This window comes from Parambassis ranga, chromosome 13, assembly GCF_900634625.1.
Source record: "Parambassis ranga chromosome 13, fParRan2.1, whole genome shotgun sequence".
NCBI lineage: Eukaryota > Metazoa > Chordata > Actinopteri > Ambassidae > Parambassis > Parambassis ranga.
In genome coordinates this window covers 7,020,609-7,039,043 of record NC_041033.1, presented here as the reverse complement: position 1 = coordinate 7,039,043, position 18,435 = coordinate 7,020,609, and the positions used below count along the sequence as shown (strand labels likewise).

The 18,435-nt window shown below is 43.9% G+C and overlaps 1 protein-coding gene across 1 annotated transcript; it reads right to left on the bottom strand.

Annotated features, from left to right (window-relative positions):
* Window positions 1-997: 997 nt before the first annotated feature.
* On the bottom strand, window positions 998-18,133 carry tiparp (TCDD-inducible poly(ADP-ribose) polymerase). Its single transcript, XM_028419104.1, has 7 exons — window positions 17,335-18,133; window positions 15,349-16,397; window positions 8,726-8,903; window positions 8,228-8,415; window positions 4,782-5,084; window positions 3,486-3,743; window positions 998-2,329 (listed from the first exon to the last, which is right to left on the bottom strand). The coding sequence occupies exons 2-7, from the start codon at window positions 16,368-16,370 to the stop codon at window positions 2,140-2,142; spliced, it is 2,139 nt and encodes a 712-aa protein (XP_028274905.1). The 5' UTR covers window positions 16,371-16,397; window positions 17,335-18,133; the 3' UTR covers window positions 998-2,139.
* Window positions 18,134-18,435: the final 302 nt, after the last annotated feature.

Genomic DNA, 18,435 nt, shown 5'->3' with positions numbered 1-18,435 from the left:
AGGGGTCGCTGTTTTCAGCTGTCTGCATCCACCACGTGTAACGCAAATAAACGCTGTTGTTACGAAAAAAAATACTATCACAACAATAGAATGTGCCACACACACTCAAACACGTTTTCTATGCTGATGACATGGCATGATGATGACATGTCGCCTTCTAGCTGTGTTAACAGCATTACTTGTTGGTGTGCGCTTTTATCTTTTGCGACGATAGCGGACATTAGCTAAGCTAAGTTTGCTAGCAAGGCATCTCCATTTTTACAATGTCAAAAATACATTCGATTTTTCACTTACATCTTTTTGGTGACTTTCAATGCGAGCTGAACCATCTTGGAAAGCTGGTTTCGAACAATGTCTTGTTTTAAAATATTCCGCCATAGTTGTGTTTTCTTCCCTTTGACAGCTGAGGTGAGTTTAGCGCCAGTGTAACGTTCACCGCCCTGCTTTACGTGTAGGAACTTTCAACATCAATAGTTTATATCAAATACATACTCGTTCTTAAGAGGTTACCATGTAAACTGATAACATGAATTGATGAATGTGGACTATAATCTGCTCCTGCCATTTCATTAATGTCAAATCTGATTTGATTATGATATCCTCACTCTAAAGTCCTGTTTTCAACTTGTTTTAGAATATATTCAATTAGGAGGATGCTTAGGTCTTCAGTCTTTGGTCACTGCATTCATTATTGTCAGTAATGACAAGCATCACCACACTGCTGCGGATTGATTCTGCTTGGGGCAATAGTATAATTGCCCTTTTCATATCAGATTGAAGGACACTAATTAGCTAAATTTATAGAGCTGTGTGCATGCTTTCAGTCAGCAGTTGGCTTCACTGCTACACTGACTGGTAATGTTTCTACCACTCCCAGTAGAGTTATTTATTGCCAAGACTCAACAGGATACTACTGCAGCATTTTCTTCCCTCGACAACAGTGAACATGTTAAATATGATTAAAAATCTATATTTAAGAAGCAGCACAAGATGGCCATTCAGTCATCTCCTCTTAGATTCTTTATTTAATCAATGTTACATTAAACTAACATAAATAAACATTTTTATGAACAAAAGGCACACAGTTCAAATATAAACAAAAAGAACGCCTGTACAGTTTCTCAAAAAACAAAGTCTACTGTCTCTGAATAAGAGAGCAGTCCAAGAGAGATGAGTTTCAGGGGGGGGGGGGTCTGCTGATGAAACGCTACAGCGCTGCCGTGCACTCTTCAATTCCTCAGAGAGGAACCAAAGTGGTGGACGCAAATACAAAAAAAAAAAAAAAATCCAAAAAAATAAGAGCAGCACTAGCTTCATGTGAATCCTCTGCCGGGAGGTTTACAGTAAGCTGATGTCCATTTGTAAAAGTCCCTCTGAAACTCATGTCCATTGTCTGGTTGAAGAGGCCACAAGATTATTGTCCACTAAATTAAAAGATTCAAACACGCAGCACATAGATTAAAAAAAAAATGTAGGCCTATGGGCTGTCTGGGTAAACACTCACTATGATCTGTGTAAAAATGATAGGAGGGTCAGAGTGGCCATCTATTGAAAGCCTCTGAATCCTTGGTTGCTGCTTCCTTTAGAATAATTGTATTATTGGTCATTCACAGTACTGGCAGGACATCTACTACAGTGTTTGTCCTGGTGTGGAAACACGTTCATGTACAGCCATATGACTATGTCAAAAAGAAAAGAGGGCTAGATTTGGTTTTTCCTGCATCTGATCCAAATCAATAAAGCAGATATAAATCCTTTTGCTGCCTATTGATAATTATCACTAGGCTCCCGTTCACAATAGATAACAAAGTGTAGCATATGGGTCCGCCTAATGCAGTTGCAGCTGTCTTCAGTTGTCATCCACGTCTGAACACTGGATCTGGATGAAACAAGTGTTGTCCTTTGCTGGTCCAGTTCCGTCCTGTTGGATCCAGTCTATTGTTCCTTAATGTAGTCCAGTCTGGTTGGATCCAGCTTACTACTGACATGAATCTCTGAGTATTTGCAAACACTTCCTAGCCTGCTGTTAGTAAGGGTTGAGGATTAATTCCAATGTTTCCAATAGCGACGGTTAATTCCACCGATCTACAACACCTTAACAGGCTATGTACAGAAATGTTTGCAAACACAGACACTGATCTAGACGGCAACTGTGCTGGGTACCTCCTCGTAGTGAATGATAAAGTAAGGGTAGCTCTGGTCGTCATTGAAGATGACATAGATCTGAGGGTCCATCCAGTTGTCAACACAGGAGTCATAAAGGTCACTAGAGGGATCGCGAGGGTTGATGGGAGGCGGTCGCCGCATGGAGGGATTTCCTACAGTATACCTGTATACACAAAGGAGGAAGAAAGAACATTACTTATGCTGCTAAGATCATAGCCAGTCATACAACTATAAAGCAGTACCTCTAAAGACAACTGCTGCTGGTGCTGGTTCATTGAACTGTTCATTTGAAAGAAGAATAATTCACCAGCTAAGAGAAGACTCTTCTAATTTTAATGATGACAAGACGACTGCTCCCCTGTGTGTTTTAGGACACTTTAAATAATATAAGCATATGCTATATGTTATATATATAAGCTATGCTAAGTGCAGGAATGTACTATAAGTATATGAAATGAGGCATTGGACTGTAACCTGTTTGTTATTTCTCCCTGAAAAATTCATGTGCATGAGCCCCAAACACCTGTCATCCATCAATGTCTGTACCAGTCATCCAAGGATCATACATAAAGCATATTAAAGTAAGAACATTTTCAGCTGCAAACAAAGGCCGTGGGTAGAGACGTGCAGTTCCAAATCAGGTCTGGAAGTAATGTCTCCGCCTGTGACGTGGAACAGATTGAACCCAGGTTCAGAGAGCGGAGGGGGAGGGGGGGGGCGGTACATTTCCAAACCGCTGCACAATCCTTTGGGCACACCACAGACTGTCTGCTGCGGCATTAACAAAGCCGGTGATGTACGATGGGTACAGCCAAATCAGCTGTTTTACATGTGTGGCTCTAGATTTGACTCGCATTCTAAGGAATTGGATGGGGGGGTAACATGATGCATAGCATGACTGAATGATGGTTTTGTTGAAAAGAACCTCAGGATGTCTGTGATCCAAATGAATGCTGACATGTTCTGTAAATTCACTCTGAAAGCTCTGAGTGTGAGGGAAAGACAGGGTCAAAAAGGAAAGAGGCATGCACTGGAGGGAACATACTTGTCAAACACACCAAACTGTTCATTAGGGACACTAAACCATGTAACCCCCAATAAAACCAGGATACATAAGGCCTTGATTTAGCATTTTCCAAACTATTTTCCTTCCAGCTTCCTTCAAACCAAAGCACGGTGCCGTAGCTAAGCTACACCACAGAAACAAGGACAAATTAAACACCGTAGGTTGCTAGTATTAGAAGAGAACATTGTGTTTGTAAACAGAGATAACACATTTGTTATTAGCATGGATTAAATAAATATCTGCCCAAACACACCTTCCAGTGAGGACTTTGGCCAGAAACATGCAATGAACTCCTTTGGGTGAGCGCTTGGAAAAGTTGTGGGAGTAGACAGCCTTGCGGGCGAAGTAGGAGCCTTGGCCAAACATTGTGGCATGTTTGCCGCAGACTCGTGGGTCGAAGTTGTGCTTGCAGATCCCCTCCACCACATCTGCCGAGGTGCCGTGAAAAAGGTGGCGTTCACTCAGCAGCCGGTCCATCTCTGACATACGGCGCGACATGTACTCCTTCTTCCTGTTGGAGCAGAAATAGGATTTGTCAGTGAAACAATGTATTGGAAAGGATTGTGCTGTAGTCCTGATTCTTTATGAGGAGCAGTCTGATGCACAAAGACAGATCATCTCTCAGGTGATGAATTAGTAAACAGATCAGGGCTCCTCAGCTATTTCTATTCAAAACCTGAATTCACAACGTTATTTCCTCTGAAACTAGGTTGAAAACAGCTTCTTGACACACACACAACTTGTTTGATGTGAGCAGATCGATCAGGCATGCAGAGGAGAAAGTGTTTTGAGCCAGAGAACCTGTGACCTAAGATCCCACAGCTTGGGACCTGACACACACCACCACTGCCTGCATTCTAGTATGCACACATACAAACAGAAACAAAAAAACAACTATGGTTTCCCTATCATAACCCGAGTGTGGGAAGAGGAAATCAACTGACATTCAGATAGGGCATCACTTTCATACTCAACACTGTCAGTCACTGTGAAACCGTGTGGTACCAGTCAGTGTGGGAGAGTTTAACTGTCACAGCTGATAGGACCTGCTTTGCTCTAACCACAGCGGTTAGCCCACTATGTTCACGACAGGAACATCATCATCACTAAACATCTCTCCATCTGCTGCGCTCACACACCACTTCTGTGTTGTTCTCACGAAGTCCCACACAGCTGGTCCCATTTGTGCTGTTTTTCTATTTTATTTCCCTCCTCTTATATCATTCACTATTTGTTTGCTGTACAGAATTGCTCATTCCTGTTTCTGCCTGCAGCCCAATAGCAGATATCCACTTGGTTTGCATTAAGATAAAGAATAAAAATCTTTTCTGGTGCCACTTTTATTTCACTGTGTATGCATATTATCACATAAGACATACATCTGTGTGGCTCGTATCCCAAAAGCTGAGTCTTGAAATGAATCCCTTGACAACAATTTCAGTAACGCAATAACATGCCATACATGTGTTCAAGTCAGATGCAAAAGAAATAAACAACGCCAACTTGCTGACCCTGACTGGAAAATGTTCTGTTTTGACCTCTCTCTCACCTTTTGTATTTCTCCCAGAGGAAGGGGTTCTGTACACGCTGAATCTTGATGATCCTGAACTTGGTCTCCGAGACCGTCTTGTGGAACAGGCTGTACACAGTCCTGTAGCTGCGGTCTTCACGGGACACAGGCACCCGCAGGAAGTCCTGGGTCATCGTCATTGGCAACCATGTTTCTGGAAAAAGGCTAGGCGGGTTGGTGGTTGTTGGCGACAGGGGTAGCGAAGGAGAGGGATCCATTGGTGAGGAGGACAAGGAGGAAGAGGAGGAGGGAAGAGGAGATAACGAGAGGCCGCCCAATGTTCTAGAAATAAAAGGAGAACAGAGAGCATTAGATGTCTGACTTGTGTAACATATTTACCGCTTTACACGGCTTGATTTTTATCAGCTGACAGATCAGGCAAACACAAGTAATTTATACACATCACTTTTGCTCTAGGAGGTTTAATGGAAAAATTTCCTAGAAACCATCATATGTTTTTAATCCTTAAATATAAAGAAGGGAGCACCAACAAACAATAAAACTGAGGCTAATGGTTAAAACCTGTTTTATGCTAAAATATTGCTGCACTTTATTAAAAATCTCTTCTTGTAACTGTTTGCTTTTGCCCCTTTATTAACCGCATCAAGTGCAGTCTGTACATCACAGCGTGCTACCTATCTCTCCAACTTCCTACAGCTACACTCCCATGTGCTTCCAATCTAAGCCGTGCTCGCCGCAGTGAACTGACACGTCTCCACGTTCGAGGTAATCCTCCGCCAACTGTCAACAATGACATCACCGACTCCTGCGGAGTGGAGAAGCTCCACAGCAGCCGACAGCCATCACCCACTAAACAAAACAACAGGACTACGCGAAAATGAAACCCAGACACCAAACAAGACAACAGGGAGGCGAAATGAGGGGGAGAGACAGGAGCGAGAACAAGAGAGAGAGAGAGACCGAGAGAGAGAGGGGGGAGAATAACATGCCAATTGTGGAGCTGTCATGAAAGTGACAAAAACTTATTACATCTGGCATTTGAGTCAATAACAGTAGTTTTGCTGTCAAGTTATCGGTCTGTAAGTGTAAATGCTGTTAGCACTATTAGCCATGAGAAAGTGTGGATTGGTATGTGTGTGTGTGTGTGTTGTCAAGAGACCGAGTTAGTGTGACAGTTTTTCTCATCTCCCTCGTCTCTCTCTTATCTTGTCTGTCCAGTCTCAATCTCCCTCCCCTTACTGCCCCCCCCCCCCTGAAATCGATGTCTCTATTCCCTGTGTGCTTTGAAGAGATCACAGACAGCCTGCTGCAGAAAACAAGTGTGAAATGAAAAGGGACAGATAACAAGAGAATGATGGAGTTGGGAGAGGAGGAGTGGAAAGGAGAAAGATTAGGACAGATAACAAGGGAGAGACAGAGGGAGAGGAGATGGCTGAAAATAACATCAGGAGAGAGAGAGAGAGAGAGAGAGAGAGAGAGAGAGAGATGACAGAAAGAAAAAGAGAGAAAGACAGAGAGAGGCAGGGACGGCGCAAAGGGGGGTGCGAATCAAGGCAATGACCTCAACCTCTAAGCCTAGCACAGATTGTTCCTGATACTCACACACTGTTTTGGTCACATGGGAGGACACAGCACTCAGACTCAATTTTAGAAAATGAATGTAAGTCATTTAACTAAAAAATTAATGGTCCTTTACTGAAACTGGCTTAGTGGACAAATATGTGGACTATATATTGCGTGTAAGGTTTTTAGACACAGTTATGTCTATGCTATTAAAAAAAAGATTTATTCAAGCACATTTATTTACATTTGGGTGGCCAATCGGAGCTGGTGCCGATCAATACCCCTGACCGCTGCCAAGTCATCTGACTCATGACTGAATGCTGATTGTTCCCTTTCCAAAAGCCAGATGTTTGTGAGTGCTAGATGGTTTTCCATGCAGTGTGACAGGAGCTTAAGTGATTAATTGAAGTGCACACACAACAAACGGAAGTCCCACGAACAAATCCCTCAATCCACATTCCAGCTCCCCACAGAAAGGCTTCACACTCCTTCACTCACCAGCTTTACTCTGCTGTGCAGCCAGTCTGGAAACTATTTAGACCTCTCTCACTTCCTCAGCTGTGCTCTCTATGTAACTCTCTGTCTCTCTCTCCTGCTTCCTCCATCTAATTTTCTCTCCCTCTCTCAGTGTCCTCCTCCGTCTCCTGCTCTCCATTTTGTCTTCTTCTGACTGACAGGGCCTTGCAGGAACAGTCCGTTCTAATAGGACACAGTTATGGCAGCTAACCCAGTTAAGGAAGTGAAACATTTTGCAAATGCGGTGAAAAAAAACTCTTACTAGTTTTTAATTTTGTAGAAAAAAAAATAAGACCGTGGTAAGTGCTGCAAAGAAGACCGCATCCCAGTTATGAGGACAGGAAGTTGATAGAGCTTGTGAGAAAGAACAAATTAAATTTGTTCTGTGGGCATTTCTCAGCTGTAAAGGGTTCACTGGATTTGGAGCATTGATTTTTTTCCCATTTCCTCTCACTCTCTCTTTATTTGCTGGCTCTCTCCTTCTCTTGTCTTCTCCCTCATCTGTTCTCTTTTTGCCTCATTATCTCATTTTCTGTTCAGGCCTGCTTTATTCTTCACAGGACAACTCCTGTGTCCCGGTGACTCTGTTTGACTCGCCAAAAATCTGAGCAGTAACAAGTGCTAATATGCGTTTCAAGTTCGGCTCAGGCTGCAATGTGTGCTACAGTGCTGGAACGGATTAAAGGTGAGCATGGTGTTCGGAGGATTTTGAGTGTGACTGTGACATGAGTACAGTGTACCAGCTTGCGTGTGTACCTGCATGTCTCAAAACAGGAACTCAAAGAACACAGAGAGCCACAAGGAGACAGTGTGTCACATACTGAGGAGACAACTTTGTGTGTGAGTGACTTTGCAAATGTTAAAAAACGAGGACTGTGCTCTAGTCAGCATTGCTTCATGTCCAAAACACTAAATCTTCCCTGACACTGTGAAATCTGTGTGTCAAATTATCATCGTGTCTCTGTCAACAAGTACAACAGGAAGCAGGAGTGAATATGTTGAACTTTCCATTAACTACTAGGTAACAATAATCCTTTGCTATTAATAACAATCAATTCTGAACACCCCCATGTGGATGGGTTGTTATCCATCATAGAGAGTGCTGGCCTGTTTGGAAACAATGCATCCTTATTAATAACAAGCATGATTGAAAAACTAGCTTGTTGGTTAGCCCACCCTTTATGTTGGCAGGAACAGTGCTCGGCATTTGGCAGACATGGACAGACTCTAATGAAAGAGAGGCTGTCTGTGTCTAGAAGCAGAGGGAACATGAGGACAGGGCTCACTGAGAGGCGGGCGCAGCTCATCCAAATGGAAATGGGGAGAGGGGGTACACTCAACTGTCTGAATGAAGGGAAATGCCACATTGAAAAAAGTGCACTTACTGTAGGTGTGGAGTGAGCATCACAGAGGACCTGAACATGGGCCGCTTCTTGATCTGACGTCTGAACCCGAAGACCGCGTTCTGCTGGAAGCCCTCCCTGATGTTGAGGATATACTGGTTCTGGAGCGTAATGAATCGCACCTCCTTAAGCCCCCTCGAACTTGCCTCCTCGATGAGCTTCACTACAGGCTGTGAAGAGAATGACATAAAGAAAAATGTATTTTTATTTATAAAAAAAATTTGTAGTTGACTGTTCAGCATCTCAACAGTGGAAGAATGAAATGTGTGACCATGGTTCAAAAAAACAAAATGTGTGATCATAAATAACGAACACTATATTTCTACTACTACTAAGGGCATTTAGCGTGTGTATATGAGTGTGTATGTGCATCAAAATTGATCCCATCACAGCTGCTAGACAATTGATCAGTGTGGACAAAGTTAATGTGTCTGGCCTCACGTTCACAGAGCGTGCATACAGACTCAGTAAATGGCTCACCTCGGAGTATTCCCTCCAGCCAAAATTGTCTCTGCAGTAGTACTTCCACACTGTGTGAGAGCTGGGGGTGAGGTTAGCATTCGTCGTAGGGTTGGGAGGAGTGGTCAGTCGTCGGACGCAGTCAAACTCCAGGTCACACACTCGCATCGTCCCAAAGTCTAGGGCAAACACTCGACCTCTGAAATGCAAAATTGAAGTCATTAAACTAACTGCTGCAGTCAGCATGAAAAGAGCAATAAACAATCACACGGTTGGCTAACACGCGGCCGTGGTGCAGTGTCCTTGTTGTTGAATGGTCACAGTTTGTATTTCCATCAGGACCAGCCATGTGACCAAACATGTGGCTGCTGACGGAACCCTAATTTAACTCATGTGCCCTGGAGCAATATGACCAACTCTAAAATTATAGAATGACTCACAGATTGTGTCAGTGTCAGCCACAGGTAAGCAGGGAATAGAAAGACACAATGAAAACAATTCATACAACCTCTGTGTACTGTTAGGCTGGGCTGCCACCCCTGTTTCTGGCCTTTCTGCTATGCTAACCTAGCCACCTCATATAGGTTCATACTAGATGCACAGATGACACTGAAGTCTGCCAAGTAAATAAATAATGAAAACACACAATCTTATCATGTGCATACAACCTCCTTTAACCTCTCTCTGTCTCGACAATCATGGGTCAAAACCCTGTACTATGTGTGTGTGTGTGTGTGCATCAGTCTCTCTGCATTAGTTTTCCATAGGGCCTCCGGCAAATCCTTTTCTGGGTCAGACATACCAATTACATAAATGTAGGCATCATACACTGGCACGCTACGGCATTGAAGGCAGACAGACACAGAGGCACACACAACATATATAGCTCAACACATGCCGACTGACAGGGGGCCTGCAAACATGACGGGCTAATTGATTTAAAAAACAGTAGATAAAGTCAAAGGTTAGATTTGTGTGGCTGTGCAAGTGTCTGGAAATGTGTGTGTGTGTGTGTGTGTGTGAGATGCAGGGGGTGTTTTCTGGTAATGTGTGTTGTTTGTTGAGAAGCTGAGTAGGAGTTGGTGTGAACCTCCTTATTATTCAGCCTGAATCCATGAAACCTCATATTAGAAGGGGTACACAGTAAATAACCATTCATATACTGTAAGTGCAATTACTGGTCAGTTTGTGTCAGGAAGGCCCTGAGTCATTTTCCAAAAACCAACACATACAGACACAAACGGTAGTTATACACAGTATATTTACAGCCTGGGTTTTCTGCTAAGTCATAGCGTGAGTGCATCTCTGTAAGAGGAAGTTCATTTACTGAGCACGTGCAGAAACAAAACAGCAACCAAGGAGTGAGTCTGTGATTATCAGATCACCAGATTACCAGAAGGATGAAGCAGGTAGATGATGTGGACACATGATTTTCTGTTTTCTGAACTTCTTCTTTTTTTTCTTTTTTTTTCGGTGCATTCAATCACATAAAAGCCTTTCAGCCCATGTGCATTTTATTTGATTTAAATCATTGAGAGCAGAGGAGAAAGGATGATGGAAATTGGTGCTACAGAAGGATTAGAAAGGCTGAAAATGTAGCACAAACAAATTGACTGAGAAACAGTACATCTCCTTTTTTTGGACCTCCAGTAAACTCGTTCTCTTGTGCTTTATTTTCATAATTTTTCTCTCGCTTTGTTCTGTCACATCTCTGCTCTGTTCCCTTTTTCAGTGCTCCTTTCGGTCTCTCCGCACATCTCTGTTCTCTGAAACAAATGTGCATGCTACGCACCTACACACACACTCTCTCTCTCTCTCTCTCTTTTACTGTAACAGCAGTGAACAGTTTCTGCCTGCAACAGTGTGTTATGATAACAAGAAGTCCTGTGTGTGAACCTTGCAGTTTTTTATGAGGAAGTTCAGAGTGCTCTGTCACATTTACAGACTCTGACACACACAGTAACACACCCCCTCTGACACACACACACACACACTCTTAGACAAAGACAGGTCTCCAGAGAGGTCAGTCAATGATTTTCCTTTTCCCTCCCTCGCTCCCAGACAAGTTTGTGCTGTTCTAAAAATAAAATTCCAGCAGTTAAATTAAGTGCAATGAGAATGGGTGCTTTCAGCGGTGAGGCCAATCAAAAAGTTGGATAGAGATGCAAAACATGCCGAAATGCTCAAAGTTTGTCTAAAGGTAATGCACACGAAAGTCAACTGAAAATGCAAATCCATAGAGCAGCTTCTTCAGGGTACAGGCTTTTTAGTATGCTAAAGGTGAAAGAAGAAGGCCCTCCAGCAAAGCATGTGTCACTGAAAATGCACCAAACCTGCTCTGCATGAATATGTGGATCAGAGGTGGAAAATAAAAGAGCATGTTCAGCAAAAAAATGTCCCTGGATGAAAAAAGGTTAAGAAAACTTAGTGTCCAAATTGCTTTTAATTCCCCTTTCACACACACACCTTAGAACTTTCTCACGGCTTCACATACAAGGACCCACATTCCTGCATCAGTCATGCCATTGTGAACGTCACAGACTAAAAGAAAAAGAGCTCACCCTTGAACACACACACATTCTTTCGACAGATTCATGTACACACATGCAAACTTCATCCAGTCACGCCTAGATAAGTCTGTCAGTCAACCAAATCTGCTGACGAAGGCTTCTTTTACACACACACACACAACCTTGATGTCACGGGTTAGTGTTATTTCCTCATGTTAGCCCTACTTACTTTCATGTTATCTATTTAAATGTGCTTCATTTGATTCTGTTTTTTCAGCTACCAAAAGAACACAATGGCAACCACACACACAGGAAAACGTGTACACTGCTGTCTCCTGCATGTCCTAGATTGTTCCTGTAAGAGTGTATCTCCGTCTCTGCTCACATCATTAAGCTCATAGTTCAGGGTGTCCTCTCTCAGTCTTTTAACCCACTCTTTCAAAAAAATTTTTAGAGCTGCATAAATCATGTGAGGATACAAAAAACATGAGATAAAAAGAGGTGAAGAAATAAGTGACACAACAGAGGAGAAGAGCTGGTTGAACAAAACCCAGTGAAAAAAACGCCATATCTCTTTCACCTCTCTAGATCCTAGAGGGACAATTGAAAAATAAAAAAAATCAACATAAAAAAACAAGGGATCTTAGGAGATAAAATAAAAATCCAGAGGGAAAATATAAAGCCAAAACAGGGAGAAAAAAAGAGGGAGGGATAAGGCAGACTGAGTAATAAGAGGCAGGGCGACCCAGACCTCGCCCTTCTGATTCATGGCATGATCTGTCTGACACATTATAGCCTCACACACGCATGCACGGACACACACCCACACACAGAGAGTGGTCACATTTACTCTGATTATCCCCTGCAATATAAACACAAAGACACACAAACACACACCTTGGTGTCAGGTCGCTCTGTCCCTGGTGCTCAGTGACTCTTTATGTCAGTTAATGACAAGCAAGGCTTTTATCACCTGGCTGACAAAAGAGTCTGTCTCCATTGCTCACACACACACAGTGTGTGCTTTGTCATGGTTATGTAAAAAATTTCCTGAGATGTTTTCAAGTCCCCCTCTCATGCAGACATTACAGGAAATTGACCTAATTATGGGAGATCTGGTTGAGAATTTCTGTTTTCCTGTAAATAATAAATGACACGAAATCAAAATCAGCCAAGAAGAATTAAACATGGATACGCTCACACACATTACAGCGGAGGATTATTACAGTATAACTTTTAGAAGCGATGACTGTGACAGTCCTCCTTATTGCTGAGTTCATGACTAAGGCGGATTAGTCAGACTTCCATTCCTGCTTATCATATGGATGGGATTAACCTGCACTATGGATCATACACATATGGGAACAGCTCAGCGCATGAACACACCCTCACATGCGCACACACAGCCGCGCATAATCAAATGCAGATACACAACGATCATACAATTTCTTTCGATCCACTCCTTTCCTGCTGCACACACCAAATGGCAAAGCAGGCCTGCGTTGCTATATCGACAGCAGAGCTTTGTTAAGTCATCTGCTGCTCTTTATATCGCTAACGATGTTATCATTTGGGTCTAGTAACCACGGCGATGCCTTTGCTCTGTGTGTGTGTACGTGCGTGCATGAAAAGACAGGCTGGGTGGTGTCTCTAAAGAAAAAAAAGTATCAAAAGGAGCTCTCACACACAACGAGCGCAGCACAAAGCTTTGAGTAAATGGTTTAAACCGAGTGCCGGAAAACCAGAAAAGTGTGAACACTGCGCAGTTTATCGACTTTCCTAGGGTTGTGATCCTCTTTCATCGTCAAAAAAACACTCTAATAACAGAGAAAGGCCATAAAAACACCTATTTACAGCCCTGACACTGTGGTGTAAATACCCAAACCTGAAATGGCCCAGTGTTTACCCACTGAGGATGAATAGCTGAACACGCAAAACAGACAGGTCATGTGTTTCAGGAATGAAAATGTTTTACGTCATTTTCACTCTACCATTCACAAACAGTCAGACCTGTTTTCACTGCCAGGCTTAAAAAAACATGTTTACAGGCACATTTCTGAGACTGTGCAAAGAAAAAAATTATCATGAAAGCTACAGACCTGCCTATTAAGAGTAAAAAAGTGTATTTATATAATACGTTTCTAGCAATATTTTGTTAATAATGTGTCTCATTTAAAGGGACAGTCCACCAAAAAAAGTTTGAATTTTTCCTGTGGCCCAATTGTGTGCAATTTATCCATCTAGATTGTTTTGGTATGAGGCCATAGAGGTTTCTTTGCAATTTTGGTCATTGAGTGTAGTTTTGGAGAAAAAAAAGTTCCTCACTAAATTGCTCACCACAAGGTCTGTGGAGTTTGTTGTGTAGCCGGGTCGTGATTTCGGTAAAGAGACATTACCATCGAGTAGTTTTTAACACTCCAAGCCAAGTCCCATCCAACTGCCTTATAAAAACACGCAACTCACGTAACACAACACAACACAACATAATCTAGATGAATACAACAGACCTCAATGCAGGAATCTAAGGATATTTTTATTTTCTGGGGAACTGTCCCTTTATAAGACAGTGTCAACATTACATGTATCACACAAACTAGATGAAAAGTAGTTGACGTAATAGAACACCATTATCATTGTCATAATAATGCCAAATATGTGCTTATTTTACTCCTGAAATGATTGTGATGTTGTTAAATTCAGTACAGAGAGCCAGATGGTCCTGTCTGACCTGAGTGTAACACACTCTGAAGGCCTCTGAAGAATCTGGGTTGACACCATCAGGTGCATATCCTGCTTGTGGAGCAATGTGCACTAACTTTGCATAAAGTTTCAGGTGAAGACTTGAGTCAACACGTCAAAGACACACTTAGGAATTGTTTTCACTCATTCACTTATTGTAAATTGGAATGTAAGCAGCACCAAAACGTCAACAAATTATTGCATACTCATTGTGTGTGGGGTAGATTTGCTTGCACTGAGTTTCACAGAAAGCAGGACACGCTCCTTTATGTCACCCCACCAGGGCATGCCAAGTGCTTGCATGAGTGTGTACGTGTGTATGTGTGTATCTATTGGGTGTGTGAGAGAGTGAAAGAGAGGTTTATCTCTGTCTGCTAAAAGGCGTGCGTGTGAGCCCTGCAAGCCACTTAGCTTCCTTGTGCAGCCGTTTCGTGCGAGCATCTGCGTGCCAAGCTCTGTGTGTGTGTGCATGTGGGTGTGAATGTACACAGTAATGTGCATGTCTATGACCGAGGGAAGGAGAGAAGCTGCCAAGCGCGTCTGTGTCACTGACCGCACAAGGCAACTGAGGGTCATGAAAGTTCACAGCTTTCTGCTATGAGCACTGTGAAGTCTGGTTTGGAAGGAGCTCCAGCCAATCACAGGGCTAAGTTCAAAACCAGAGAAAATACAGGAACCAATATTAAAGAGGGCTGAGAGATGGAGGGTGCCATGCCTACACTAGGGCACAAGGGCTGTTCAAACATTACCTACGACACATTAAACACCTGCATAAAAAATACTGAGCTGTGAAACTGACACAGGCAGATTCATCTGGCTACAGTCCATCAGCCACACATATACTGAGCAGCTGTAACAGTCAAAGCTTTCAGTTTTTTAGGCAGTGGTGAAACCAAAAAGGAAACTCAGGCTTAAGTTTACTGTTTCTAACAATCGAACCAGAAGTAGCTTATCATTCACAGGCAGCCTATCAGCTTACTGCAGTATTGTTGCCATGTCACAAACACCTATCAATTTACCACACAGCAGTCTGTTCAGCAGTGCTTACAACACAAACTGCAGTGTACTGTACTTTCCTCTATTGTGGATTTCTGGCAGAATCTGGGAAGTGTTCTGCAATGACACAGTCCACTTGTATTGTGAAAGCATTATGAAACAAACACATAAATGTTTAAGGATGACGTTCTTCCACTAATGCATGAAGTGTGGCTTCAGTTCCTGTTTTGAAGTGATTGAATTGAATTAGAAATGCACCCCTACCCTCCGACACAGATGGCAGAGATCCAAATCTGAAACACAGCTTCCCTCTGCAGCTGGGTCCTCCAGAGGGCAGGCAGTATACACAGTATATGATCATACAGACTACAGGTTGCACAGTGCAGTGGGGGTACTTACTGAAACTTGAGCCTGACTTGCTCATTGTCAGGGTTGCAGTACAGTCTCTCCAGCTGTTCCTGGGAGTCATCTGCTATGCTCTGCCACGTCTGACTGCTGCTCCTGCGGATCTGCCAGTGGTAGGGCAGGACTGTGTGGTGGTGAGCGCAGTCGTTGCCATAAACGCATTGTCCTTGGAGGAAATCCACACAGATGTCCACCGAGTCTGACTGGTGCGTGTGATACTGGAGCTGGGTGAGCAGCTCAAAAACCAGATCCAGGGAGGCCTCTTCGCTTTTATCCTGAAATAGCACTCCTTTGTCAGGCTGCAGCAGGAGGGGATGGGGGTCCTGGATTCCAGTACAGTCTTTCACCGGCAGATTTTTAGCCCCAGAGGTTAGGAGGTCATTGCTTTTGATGGCCCCCTCCTGGTGAGGAGCTTGGGATGCAACTATGGGAGGTATATCCCTGCTGGGGGACGTTATTGTCACTGTGCTCCCTGCAGCCCTCAGGCCAGGTTTCAGCTGAAAGCAGTCGGGGGTAGAGTCTGTGATCTTGGGTCGCTCCCCTCGCCGCTCTGTCTCCTCCAGCTCCGCAGTAGTATCGGCTATTTCCACATCAACGTCCTGGGTCATCAGTCCCGCTACTCCGGCCCCAGCTGTGGCATCTTCAGCAGCTGCCGGGTCTTTGAGGCACACCTGACTCATACAGTTCTGTTTCACCACAGCCGCTGTGCACAGATTGCCCGGTGTCCGGCCCTGCTGGTTCCGGGGAACAAACACCCCATCCCCAGAGACCAGTGAGTCCGTGTTCAGCAAAGTGGTCAGTATAGGATCCTCCAGGGCACGGTGGAGGCATTTGGCATTCAATTTCCTCTGCTTCTTCTTGAAATAAGGTTTCACCAAAGGTATTTTGTCCGAGAGACCCACGATCCGCTGTTCCGTGAAGTCCTCGCCTTCGTCCATATTTAAACTCACATCCAGGGAGATCCCAGCCGGTACACCGTCTGAGGATTTCTGGAGAATGTGCAAAGTTTTATCCATGATCCCCCCTCCTAAACCCCGACAGACCTGAGAGAAGAAAGAGAAAGACAGAGAAAGAGGTAGTCATCAAAGATAACACCTATAATCCTATAATCTTATTTTCCAAGGTGAAGTCATCCTGGCGCATAAAGCAATGATTAATAGGTTGGTGGGTAGAGCTATTATGCATGCTATAAAATAACTGTGAAAACTCGTCTTTCCTTTCCTAGGAAGGAAAACCTTCGCTGTGTTGAAACGAAACCCGTTCAACCCTATCTGACAAAACTGATCCCAGAATGACCTGCATGCATGTGTAACAGGAACATCAGACACTGGGAATTTTACAGGAACAGGCTGTTACACTGAAGCAGACGCAGTTTAGCGCAGCCACTAACTGAAGCGGAAAAATATTACCTAATCCTGCTGCAGGGAATTTAAGCACCAACCTCAGATTAATCACACAAAAGGGTCACATTATATTTGCACAGTGTCTTTCTGCTTTTCCTTAATTCGTGTGTCTCTACTTTCTGGCTATAACGTCATGCCCGCAATTACAGCTGCGTATCCGAACAGGAGCGATAAAATCAGGACTGTAACAAAACCCCTCTCTCTCCCGGGACTATATATTTTGATCACGGGAGTCCGATACGCGGCCTCTGCCGTCTACGTGCCTCTTACACATCGCTGCCCGAGCAAGTTTGCACGTAGGCTACAGTTACGCACACACACACACACGCAGAGAGACACACATACACACACACACTCATACGGCAGCACTGCAGCGGAGCAACGACAAAAGACAAGCCTGGAGCTTTATTTCACCATGTTGCTACAACAGCTTAGAAACACTTCTTTGTCAGAGCCCGAGCTTTACGCACGGTGCGCTTTTAGAAACTGCAGGGTGAAGGTTTAAAGAGCAGCCGATCTACAGAAAGGCGACCACCCTCTTTGGATATCTCTGACGCCGAGGAAGACAAAACCCTACCTGCGAGATAAAGTCCGCCCCTCTCCCCCCAGTCTCGACTCTCTTTGGTGGGTAAAATCCAGAGCGTACATCGGCGAAGCTCCGTATCCAGTCTGGAGATAAGAGTATCCGTGTCTGGACTAGTCTGTAGTCCGGTGCTCGTGTCCCTCTGCTGCCGCCCCCGTCGCTCTCATGCTCTGTCTCTATTTCATGCCGTCTGTCCCTCTTCTTTGTATCCTTCTACCGGATAGAAACGCGCAGGGGGAGAGCACAGACCGACAAAGAGCGGAGCACAGCTGTGGCGAGAGACGCTCTGCCCGCCTGCCTGCTCTCTGCCTCCCGGCTCCGCGCACAGCCAGGCCCCGCCCCGTAACCTGTCAGAGGCGGGGCTTCGCAGCACAGACAGGAGGGAGAGAGTCGTCTGGTGGTGACCGAGAGAAGCTGCACGGGTCCCTCAGGGTCCCGGAAGTAACCTAATAAAACCAAACTGGAAGGCATTACATCTATAACCTTCAAAGCTAACTACAACCAGTGATGGAAAAAGCCAGTTAGAGCTTTTTGATTCACTTAAATTACATAGCAATAAATACACCACTGCAAGTAAAACACATGGATTCAAGATCATAGCACAATAAAGGTATAAAACAAGTTTACACACTAAACACCACACCCAGATTGGCCTGATACTACCTGGTCACATGTTTCCTTTCCAGTACTATGACAGCATCTGAACCACAAAGAGTGGATTTTAACCCAGTAATGAACCAAAGCTGTCCGGGTATCAGACATAGGGCCTACAGGGGCCTGTGGTCAGCAGATGCTATAATGAAAGAGATACTGTCCAATCCAGGAGCAGAGGGACTATGAGGACAGGGTTCACTGAGAGATAGGAATGAGCCATGCAGCTTGAAAAGTGTATCAAATTACACATGGACACACACACTGCACTTCGACAGTAGGTGAAGAAGAAACTAGCATGATATGACACACAGGAGCAAATCTGCTCAGTTACTTTAAGCCATGAAAGCTAAATACAAGCCTAATCTATGTTAAACATGAGATTAGCTGAGACATTTTAGTCATGTTTTAAGCAGACTGTATTCTTGTAAAGAAGTGTGAAAC

Excerpts from the sequence above, each read along its gene's own strand:
- tiparp (XM_028419104.1), bottom strand. The coding sequence starts at position 16,370 with ATGGATAAAACTTTGCACATTCTCCAGAAATCCTCAGACGGTGTACCG. Across the intron at positions 8,904-15,348 it reads CAAGTCAGGCTCAAGTTTCA|AGGTCGAGTGTTTGCCCTAG; the intron begins GTAAGTACCCCC and ends TTTGCATTTCAG. Across the intron at positions 3,744-4,781 it reads CTCTGGGAGAAATACAAAAG|GAAGAAGGAGTACATGTCGC; the intron begins GTGAGAGAGAGG and ends CTGCTCCAACAG.